This window comes from Lottia gigantea, assembly GCF_000327385.1.
Source record: "Lottia gigantea unplaced genomic scaffold LOTGIsca_2, whole genome shotgun sequence".
Lineage (NCBI taxonomy): Eukaryota > Metazoa > Mollusca > Gastropoda > Lottiidae > Lottia > Lottia gigantea.
In genome coordinates, this window is record NW_008708400.1 from 6634215 (window position 1) to 6646684 (window position 12470).

General features: G+C 31.2%; 1 protein-coding gene across 1 annotated transcript; it reads right to left on the reverse strand.

The window, feature by feature from the left end:
• Positions 1–305: 305 nt before the first annotated feature.
• LOTGIDRAFT_153071 (hypothetical protein) lies at positions 306–10454 on the reverse strand (the record flags this gene model as incomplete). The annotated part of the gene is made up of 16 exons (XM_009053552.1): positions 306–455; positions 853–1020; positions 1398–1507; positions 1816–1915; positions 2275–2403; positions 2749–2861; positions 3132–3256; positions 3483–3586; positions 4129–4263; positions 4559–4691; positions 4989–5154; positions 5421–5564; positions 5705–5839; positions 7208–7412; positions 8747–8857; positions 10338–10454. The coding sequence occupies 16 exons, from the start codon at positions 10452–10454 to the stop codon at positions 306–308; spliced, it is 2145 nt and encodes a 714-aa protein (XP_009051800.1).
• Positions 10455–12470: the final 2016 nt, after the last annotated feature.

Here is a 12470-nt window from a genome sequence, read left to right on the forward strand (position 1 = left end):
TAGATGTTAGTTGAAAACTACATAACATATTTCACCGGCTATATTCCAAAACAAACTCACACGCACACATTATACAATTTATACATACATTAATTCATCCTTGGCACTATCATGTTAGTGAATGTCATTAAGGCAACGGTTGTCATAGTGATGTCAGTGACATGTCAGACATAGTGACATCACTATAGAAATGTCATGATGTAGCACTTGAGATCCATTATCATCACAATATTATTTAAATCTCAATTTTATATCAGGTCACAGGTTCAAGGAAGATTATGTTTCTTTCGATCATTTTTCACAACTCATATTTGAGTTTCAAAAGGACTGCTAGCACTAAAAGCGGCATTGGAAGTTAATATTTTTCTTTGCCCCTCTGGGTCTGTCAAATCAAATTTTGGAACTTTATGGGCAGGTCCCCATTTATCTGAAGGTCTTATTAAGGTTTTCAATCTCTGAAAAAGAAGAACATCAATTATTGAACATAACGTTTTTGAATTATGATGCAATAAGGTAAAACAAGGTAAAACTTTGATAAAAGTTATATTTCTAATACTATTCAATAAAAACTATTTAGGATAAACTATTTTGAAGTATAATAAAATAACACTATCTAAACAAAATATAAGTTTATTGGACTATTATTATTTTAGACTATAAAGAAGGCCTTCATACTATAAAAACAGTAGCAACAGCAGACTTAAAATTCACAGTAGTCAAAATGTTTATTTGCTTTATACTGTAATTGGCATAATACCAGAAGGTGAACTTGGTTAATTAAATACACCTTATAGTGCAGCCCGTAAAGCAAATATTTAGACAAATGTAGCTCTTGTTAGACATAGTTCTCACCTGTAATAAGCTACCTTCAGCTTTGAGGATATGATTAATAGCTATTCCTACTACTAGTATTACAGGTATAAAGGCCATAGCCCATCCTATACCATCAGCCCACATTGGATATTTTTTACCAGCATATTCCATTGGTGAATATTGAATCCAGTTAAAAAACAACAAAAACTGAAAAATACAAAAACAGGAATTATTAGATGTTGAAATGTAAAATTCAGATCATGTAATGCACATGCCTTCAAATTTTTTAGTGTAATTTTGCAAATTTTTAAATTTAATGTGGAAGGGCCGTAGCTCCATCAGTTAGAGCATTGGAATCTTTACATTATTTGCTTGGATACACCAAACTCCGTTGGCGAGTTAATGTATGGTGACCTTGATCCTATTATTCCCGTTTGTAAACGGATACGATCCAGGAAAGGTCAATGCAAAGAGGTTTGGACAGGGACCAGCTGGTAGACGGAACTTTTGAGAACCTGAAGACAGTTGTTATTCTTAAGGGTTTTTTTTCAAAACATGCATCATGTTTTTTACTGAAAACTTACCAATAAAGTTCCAGGAGTAAGGTATTTCCAAAACAATTTAAAGAAATTGTGCCAGTGTCTATTTTTCACACCAATCATCTGTTCGATATCTTGTAAAAACCTATCAGCACCTTTTAAAACGGACAAATATTATCTTATATATCACAAATTTCATTTAATAACATAAAAGATAATTGACAAGACAAGTTTCATGAAGTGACTATTGATAGAATAACTGTTGATATGAGAGGTCTTGTGATATGGCATGGAAGTGTAGGAACGAATGTAAACAAGGCAAAAAAAAAACTGTTTTCACTTTTCATATTTAACAAATTGAAATTCTGCACTAGTGTAATGGTATTGATGGATTATTAGCTTCTGAGTCATATCCAGCAAATAGAGCCAAGTCTATGAATAAAATCAAAATTTAAATACTTACCATAAATCCATGCTATAAGAACACATTCTAAAATAGCCATCAAAAACACAGACCAGCTAGCAGCATATGTATCCATCAATTGTAACACGTACATACCTCCCTGTAATAAATCAAATAATTTAAAAAATGGATTAAAAATATGGACGACCTCTTCAATAAAAGGTTGGAGAAATGAAGAGGTCAAAGTCTGGATTGAAAAGTGGATGCTTTCCTCTCCCAACAACAGATTGAAGAGGTCAAAAGTAGACACTGTAAGAACTAGCCATGGCATCATAATCCTTCCTTAAAGGTATTTTCTCAACCCTTGTCAGGACCTTCAGGGTCGAGCAAGACTCACTTATAAAACATAGTCAAGAGTTTCAAAAGACTCCATGACAGCATTAAGTTTTAACTATAATTTTCCCTAACCATGTTAATCAGTGCTTTCTATAACTTTGTAAATTATAATAAATATTATACCTGAGAACAAATGATTAATCCACCAGCAAAACCTAATATACTGACTATCATGACAACATACACTTTCTTACTACGTAGTTGAGGATACGTGTCTTGTACTGCCGTCATAACTGTTTCTAACAACGCAAACTGAAAATAAGTAGTAAATACTTGAATATTAACATAGCAAGAGAAAAAATTATTCAAAATGTAACTTAAAGGTAAAATTAAATTCCACAACCTAGTTTCTGCCATATCCCACATCTTATCAAACAAAGCAACATCAATATGCATTAGAGTAAGCCTATTTCTAGCCCTTAGAAAATACAAAATTTTCAATTTAAGTGGTATATCACTATCAAGCCTGAAAATCTAAAATAATAACTAAATCAACCAATGCCAGAATCAACTTCAGTGTCCCAATGGGGATGAATTGTACATCAGGAGCATTTCACAGTTCAATATACCATGTTTAAAGAATAAACCAGTACCTACCTCACTACCCATACCCAGTGTAATCAACATAAAGAAGAAGAGAAAAGACCAGAGTGGTGAAACAGGTAATCTTGTTACTACATCAGGGAATACAATAAATGCTAGACCAGGTCCTACAAAATAAATTATTCACAATATTATTAATACCATAATGATAAAATTCTGAGTCTCATTCTATCTCCATCTTAGCAATATAACCCAGAGGATGACATCAAAACTTTGTATAAAACTGAAGCCAGTGATTGTTTTTTCATAAAGTGTATCAAATACATTATATGCCATTTCACAAACGAATTATATAGTGTCATTATCAAATCTAAACGGCAAAGTGTTTTTTACATTGTAAAATGCATTCCTTCCATATAATTTTTCCCTATTCTTACCTTGCTCTACGACTTTATCTACCGGCATACCCAATTCCTGAGCTAAATATCCCACAATAGAAAATATCACAAAACCAGCAAATATACTTGTACTAATATTACTGATTGATACTATTAGAGCATCTCTGAAAAATACACAAAACAATAATTATTTGTAAAGATAAGCCTGAATCCTAAGGGAAAACAGACAAATTTTCATTGTTTTATGATTCTACATCATTATTTTTCTGATTTTATAACTAAAAGAGTACATCACTATTGTAATTTGACTGAATGGAATGTCATTTCTGTATGATAGTCAAAGATTACTAAAGAAACTGAAAGATGATCCTCTAATAAAAGATAACTTACTTATAACAGTCATTGTGAAACTTGTTGTAGCTAGATAGAGTGATCAATCCTCCCCATGCTGGACTCAATGCAAAGAAAATTTGAACAGCAGCTGCTACCCATGTCTGAATTCAAATAAGATAAAGTTTATAGTCAATTGAATAGTTAAAACAAAGAAATGAAATGGTAATTTACAAGATGCTTTAAGTCATATGATTTGAGTTCAGTGTATTTTATTCACAAACTGTGTTAGAGGAAAATGAATGAAAATTGAAGTCATTGGGACAGCAGTTAGTGGCATGATTGGCAATACCCAGTACTATCAGCTTTCTTATTCAAACTAGGTCTGTTGCAGATTAAATGCTGCATGGACAAGAAGACCCGGGTGTTTAAAGATAGTGGACCACAGCCACCACGGCATGCGGATGGTAAATATTCAAGATTTTGGGGCAAGGGTAATAACTCTGCTTCTAACAGTCGAAAATAGCTCAAATTCGAATTTGATCTTCGTTTTATGAATATGTATACACATACCAAATTTCATTTGATTCCATCAAAAAATCTAGTTTTTAGAGCAAATGTTGACGGACGGATGGACGGAGGTGCCAACAATATACATCTACATAGAGAGATGTGGGCGTATAAAAACTAGAAATAATCATCTTACCTTGGCCATTTTAAGTTGTTCAAAATCAGGAGTAAGATAATAAATAATGCCATCTTTAGCTCCTGGTAATGTTACACCGCGGAAAAATAAAATGGTTAATACAAAATATGGAAACAGAGCTGTAAAATACACAACCTAAAAGAAAAAATTGAAAATAGTCAATTCAAAGGAATATATCTATAACTTAATGTATGTATTTTAATATTTCCTCATTCTGACAACCAAGATGTGTTCCAAAATTAGACTTTAGAAAGCCTCAACGTGCCACCTAATATCATCATAACAATGGAATATCTCGTTTAGTTTCACAATATCCATGACACATTTTCAATGTGTGCTCCGACTAGATCCTAATTTCTATTTCGTAAACCTACTTAGTAATCACAGCATTATTCAAACTATTGAATTCCAAAATTCATTTCACCCTTACCTTCCCAACAGACTTAACTCCCTTGCTTAGAGCTACAAATGTCAGTAACCAGGCGAACAATAAACACAATACAATCTGCCATTTTAAAGCACCAATATCATGGATACCCTCAGAAATTTCCAGAATATGACGCCTAAAATTAAAATATAAATAAATTAACTCAAGAATCATCAATTCAAGGATAAATTTGTGAGGAATTTGAAGGTATGAGAACAATAAGGATTGTTATTACTGGTATATTGTGTTCTGAAGGTCTTGTGTGTACACAATATCATGTGGCAATGTGCAATATTAAATGTAACTTAAGCTCTTATCTAAAAAATTTTCCTGAGCTAGCATGCCCTTTTGACCCCTTTTAACTCTTTTCTGAAAAAAAACTTCAAGTGGTTGTTTGGTTTTTAAGCCAAGAGAAAATATAAGTCTGACTTACTCGAAGAAATCCTGAGCAGGAGCTGTTCGACTAGTATGGTTCTGAGATTCTGTTATATTATATAAGTTATTCTCCTCAGCGTATGAAGAGTTAAAACAGGTAGATTGATAATATACAGATCCATTCCTAGCTGCACAATCACCTGCATCTTTTAATGAGTAACAATCTGAAAATAACAGCAAATTATAGATTGACATCTACCATATAATTGTGAATATTATGCACCCCTTGCCCTTGAATAAATTTAGAACTGTGGTTGACCCATCTGAACGAAAAACATAATGCAGACACCGTAATGTTGAGTGATAATACTGCCTAAGTTTATTACATGAGGCCTACATATAAACTTTGTAACATATAATTTCTATGTAGGCTTTCAGGACTTTTTTTTAAGTATATCTTAGTACAAAGAGAAACAAAAAGTAAACTTACTAGGTGTTGCCCAGGGGTTATGACACCGTTCCCATGGTAACTCAGATGTAAAGGATGTAAACATGTATAATACAGCCCAGGCAATGATAACTGTATAGTACAAACCAACAAGGGAGGTAACTGCTACCATACCATATCCTAAACCTACAAAATATACATTACCGGTACTTAAATTGAAATATTTAAATCACTTCAAAATGTAGACCTTCCTGAAATTTTTAGACATTTTAGATTCAAGTGGTTCCAAAGTGCTAAAAATAAAAATATCAATATAAATTCCTTACCGTGTAATAATGGGCACATTCTACCAAACACAGTGGCAGGACCTAGAGCAGCAAACTGACCCAAAGCAAGTTCCATAAACATCATTGGTAATCCCACTAATAGTAACATCAGAACGAATGGGAAGAGGAAAGCTCCTGAAAGTATATATACAGTAGTCAATATTAAATCCTGTCTTATCAAGGAGGGAAGTCATGGACAGCAGAAGAAAGGTATTTTATAGACTACATCATATATCAAAGTTAAAATAGCTTCTTATATTTAATGTTATAAATGCAAGGCTGGGTATGTTCATTCTTTGCAATCACCTCATGGAATCAGCAAGTTATACCTTACAAGAGAGTATACAATTCAAAATATCAATGGTTTATGGTGTTTGTAAGAGATGATCTCCCATAGAAGCACTGGCCTAGGGCCTAGGTCAGAGTAGAGACCAATGGTATAATTGTTTTATCAATTATGGCCAAATGAAATTAAAACTAAATACATCAGATTTGATCTTTGAAATATCTCAGTTTGTCAAACTATGATCATGTCAATAAAATTCAAGACATATAGCCAGTTTATTATTGAAATATACACTCTAAATCAATTCATGGTATGATATATTATTTGAACTAACATATGTTACAACATTCCAATGGTTCTAGGTTATTTACTTGTCTATCATCAACAATAATAACAATAATTGTACTGATTGTGCTGATATAAACAGACAATAGTGCCATATATTGTACACAATTTGAGGCCATTTGAATATAATAAGATGACACATAATGATAAGGTTCTGATGAGTGAAATATCATAGACATTTAATAAGCAATAGGGATATTTATCAAGTTGAACATTCAGAACAACCTTTTTTTGGAACTTCATTCTTCTGATGACATATTTTAAGACATGACACTAATGAAATGAAATGGAGTTTTATACCCTACTCTTTGCCTGGTTTTCCCATCTTAATAAATACCAACAATTAAGTCATGTAGGACAATTAGAGATATTGATGTAAAAAACAGATGTTTCTACAATAATTTTTTAAATTAATAAATATGGAGGGTTATGGTTGACCAGTTAGGGAATAATTAACCAGATATATTTATTTAATGACATTCATGCTTAATAAATGAGCCATTATCCTAGATTTGATCTTATTTTGAATAATGATGAATTGATAAATACAGTAATGCAGACAACTAATTATTAAGATTACTACTAGCTAATAGGGTGAATCACATTGCCCATGATTTTTCAAAAGATGCTAAAATTTAATAGATCTAATCTATCCAATATTGAATTTCGTACTGATAATATGAAATATATATTATTCTTATAGTGGATATATTGAGCACTTATTCCCAATAAATTTGTCAACAAATTTTCATTAAGTTGTGAATGATAACTTGTAAACTATGTGAACTTGGAAAAAGAGATGCTCAAGTTGGTATTCACCTTTATCGACTCAAGAATTGGAAGCACACACTGCAAATAAAAAATATACAAACCTCCGCCATTACTGTATGCTAAATATGGAAATCTCCAGACATTTCCCAGACCCACGGAATATCCCAAAAGGGACATGAGGAAATCAAATCTTCCTGTCCAGTTTCCACGATCTCCAGGATCTTCCACGTTTCCGACCAGGTCATCATCGAGTGGTGTGAGTACAGCTGTACTGGAGACATCTTGTGCTAAACTTTCATTTGGATTCTGAAATATAGTTAAAGTTCACATCTTTAGTATGCAATGCATCATCTTTTAAAAATAAAATCCTTGAACTACAGTACAATATAGATATTATTGTTAACAAGATAGATGCAAACCAAAAATAACAAAGTTTATCATTGGTGCAGATTCCTTGAAGAAAGAAAATTCTTCCATGTCCTTGTTCATCCAAAGAAATAGAGGGAGAAAACACAAAAGAGGAATTTTTTCAATTATTTTTGTACCTATTTTAGATCTTGTTGTACTATATGACTATTAAATGATGTAGTTACATTAAGATATCTATGTACATCACAGAAAGTTTCCAAACATAAACAGTCATCACTTATGTTTTTAAATTAATTAGGATCATTCATCTTGAAAGCTTACATAATAAGTATATATGATAAACATAAGTATCTTAATCCATATTCATACAAAGAATCTGAAGCAAAAGTTCTATGAATATAAAAAGATCATTTACACTGAAAAAAAAAAACGGATATGAAGAACTAATTAGGCAAAGTTGGCTCCAAACTAGTTCATATTGTACGTTTACACTAATTTAAATTGTTAATTTATGGTTAATACAATTAAAAAAAAAAAACTTATATATAATATAAGCTTATATAAATTTATTATCAATATCAAAAGTATCATTATAACACAATTTCAAAGGCTTTAATTGGTCAATATCAATTGTTCTGTGGTTCATATTAACTAATCAGTAATCTTGAAATTATGCATAGAATTATGATGTCTCAGGCAGCATTGCCTATACTAACAGAGAGTACAGATATATATATGCTCTCTCTATGTTACCCTATTGAGAATGTTAGTTTTTAGTGAAGTTCATAATAAATATTAAAGAAGAAGCAGATATTTGCAGGCAGTTACAACAGGTTATGAGAGAAGGGAGGGTTAGAGGTTAAAAAGGTCGAAGGTTAGAGGAAAGCACCACAGCCACTGTTACAGAGATAATCAGAGACAAACCCAAAATCCGATCATAAAAGGAGTCAATGAGGATGATCATCAAATTCACTGATTGACAAATCAAGTAAAAAATTTGATGGTAACGGCAAAAATATAAATCTATAAGATAAGGGCACAGACTGCTTGCACAATGTTGAAAGATATAAAACTATGTTGAATATATAAAGTATAACATTTTAGAAATGTCTGTTTTTCTTCCTTTGCCATTAAAGATGTCCTATTTTATTTCAATTACGTCAAATTAAAAAAAAGTGGACCATGCTGTGTCCACCATTTCTCTGATTAGCAAGCAATAGCAAGGAGAAAAGAGTAAGCAGAAGATTTAAAGGGACATAATTCATAATTACTATCTCTTCAATGTGGAGGGTAGCTTCAGGGAATTCTGCCTTAAACCATGCGCCAGTTTTTTCGATGCCAGATGCAGCAGCAGCTGGGTCAGTATACTTCTCTGTACCTCTCTGAAAGGAAATAAAAGCAAGCCATACACAAACCATCTCAAAAGCCAGAAATTCAAAACAAAATTGAATGAATGACATGAGATGAAAATGATAATGTATCTGATACATTTATTTGCTTTGATTATTTCTTAGAGGAATAGTAAAGGGTGGGGTGGAGCAGTCTGATTGATTATCAGGTCCTTTTGGCTGAGTTTACAATCAATTTCATTAATTTATATGAGCGAAGATTGTGTTCTGATTTTAGATCTTTCTTTTGAATCTTTTCTTTAACCATTTAGTGTATTGATAACCTTTTTGCATTGAATTTATCATTTCTATTCTATCTATATACCAGTAGTAGAAATAGTCATTTATCTGAACAAAAAAATGTTCTTTTACTCATCTCACTCACACAAAAATGCAAAAGGTTTTTTTTTATGATGATTAGCTTATAGTTTTGTACTGAAAGAATCTATTATTTGAATTCCAGCTTTCTGGCCACTGTTTTCCAAATTATTTTAATTTACATAAGAAAAAAATCTGGTGTTTAGTAGATCTAACACAAGTTATGACAAGAATGATCAAAAGATTTTGACAGGGGCCTGACAGGAAATGATCTCTGATCAGTAAATAAATAGATGGAATAGATGTATGACTGAGCTAAATGTCTCCCATGGTTGATGAAACATGTTTTATGATCAATGATAAACAGAAACAATGAATTTTAAATGAATACAGCCACTAAGAGAAATCCACATTCAACAAGTAACTAAAAAAAACTAAAAACATCCTAAAAACACAGCAACCCACAAATTTTTACTAGTTTCATGCAATATCACACCCAGGATTCTTAGTATTTCAAATAGAATTCTTTTAATATCTGATATAAAATTTAAATATAATATATTTGAACCATAACCTATGTTTACAATATACCAATTGTTATGAAAATACTAGATAGAAAATACTTATATGTTACAGAATTTTATGGTCGATTGTCAAGTAATGGCCAATAATCTCTTAAGCACATCCGGAACTATTTCTGCTGTGTTTCAATATAGCAGGTCAATTTCATATTAGAGACCAAGGTAATAAATGATACCATGTCAATATCAAACTAGCAAATCAACAGGCCTCTACAATCATTTTTGTGGATTGTTTTGTAATTATGAGCACATACACAAAACATGTGAACATCATACAGTAAATCCCTCGTTTGATTGGTTAAATTTCACAGACTCTTCGTATTTCTGTACAGTGGCTATTTATTATTGATATGAGAGCTTGGGTTACACAATGATTGTATGGTATCTAGCATCTAATTCATACAATACATCATAAGTAACTGAATAACTCTCAGACAGATTCAATGAATATAATCTTCCATTATCATATGTATGTACCTTGAAACAACCTTTTACTTTGCACCAATATATTAATTACTCTTTACTCTATTCAGAACACCTTGCAGTAGAATACAAATAAGAGTTATTCCCCTTACCTCCTTATTTACAGGTCCAGCATAAGCCAAGGGTGAATCTGGCACACTTCGCCTACGTAATTCATTATTATAACGATTTGGTTGGTTAATTATATATTCCTCGTTGTTTCTTTCCATCATAATAATTGATGTATTAATATTCGTAATTTGGATCATGAATATTCACAGAGTTAATTAACAATGGAGTTCAACAACCCTGTAGCACATTGTATCACAATAACAACCAATTCTAGGTCTAATACACCAGATGTTCAAATTGAAAACTTGTCACTATTGGGTAAACACGATATAGATCAATATTTCATATCTATAGCTTATATTTACAATATACAATAATTGAAATAAAACTATTTATATTTTCTCTAGAACAAAGTAAACTTCAAATCTTGGCACATTAAATAACTTTTACATCATATTATATTGACTTAATGAAATGTATAAAAAGAGTTTAACATTCTACACTGAAATTTACAAGCTAATAAACACAGGTAGTGTTTTGCAGTAGGATACAATGAAAAGATTTTTTCATATGAACAGAAATAACTGTCAAGTGATCTTTATACAAACTGTAGCACACAATGGTTTATTTTTGAATCAGAATTACAAAAAAGATTCTCCTCATACATCAGTGGACATTCTACAAAAACACAGCAAATGATGAGCCCTATTTCAAGTCAAGTAGTAAACAAAACAATTAAATCTATTTTTTAAATTAAAAAAAATTCAATATCACTTATCATTTCATCAACAAAATATTCGGATTGTTATCGAAAAACTCATAAATTTAACAAAATTAGAAATGAGAAGGTTAAAAATCTAGGATTACACCCCATTCTCATTCAAATATTTTTATTCTTCTTTCAAAACACTTTATATTTATACTTGTCTAACCTTTCTTATCCTCAATGATTTTCCACCTGATTTTATAATTTTAGTTTATTCTGGAGAAAAAAATCCTTTATACTTCCATAAATATAGTGGATCACTCTCTGGTGCTGAAAGGCCCACAGAAATATCACAGAAATTAATCAACAATCAAAGATGAAGTTATATTTGAAGTATATAACATCTCATTTCCAAAAAAAAAAATCTAAGCTTATATTTCAATTCCAAAACGTCTCAAAACAAAATTTTATCTTCAAAATAATTTCCAAATAAGTAAATTTCTAGTAGATAAATAAAAATCCTCTGAAACACAATCAAAACAAAAACACAACATGTTAAGACTCTATGTGTATCAATACTGAATCAATCAGTGTAAAAATATCAAAATATCAATCAATATCTGAAAGAATAGCCTTAATACCTGGATCATATAGCAATAAGACAAAATCCAGGTTAAGGTGAGCCAACCCTACTACGTAATCAACCCTGATTATAAATACAAATGTCAGGCAGTGTAAAGGTATATTTTGTAAGTCAAATAATAATAATAAATTGTTCCAAGTTTAAGAATTGTGCAAAATAATGTAAAAACTAATGGATTGCATCATAGCTGACAAACTTAATCATATAATAGAGTGATATCAGGTTATGTAGAACAACGCTACTGTTATGTGGACACTATTAATCAATTATGCCATTCTTCAGAATTTACTGTTTTTGAGCACTTGTAGCACTTCTTTACACTTTATTTCATAACACTTCAGCCAAGTGCAATGCAATAAAAGTTAACAATAGACTATGAATATGTTATAAATTTAAAATATTTTAAATAATAGCTGTCATAACATTAATGGGGATATAATATGTATGTTAATATATGACATGTGTAGGGTAAGGTACCCTTTTATAGGGTGAATGACTTTAAACTATTAGACTGACGATGTAAAATAACCTTGAGATTAGTTAGAATACCATGATAAAACAATATCAAGATTAGTTTATCAACCATTCTAGTCTGTTGTTTATGTTTGCAATATGACTTGTAATGTTTTGTGATATTGTCTTATCTTGAAAACTTTCAGACTCTTACTATTATAGAATATTCAAGGTTAAAGAGTTGCAATAGGCCAAGACATTCAAGGCAGTGCCCTACTCGAATCATATATGCCTCTTTCTGCGTCTTTGATTAATCATTCAGTTGTAGCCAGCAACAATCTGAATTGATACCTTACAATTCAATGCCCTTTT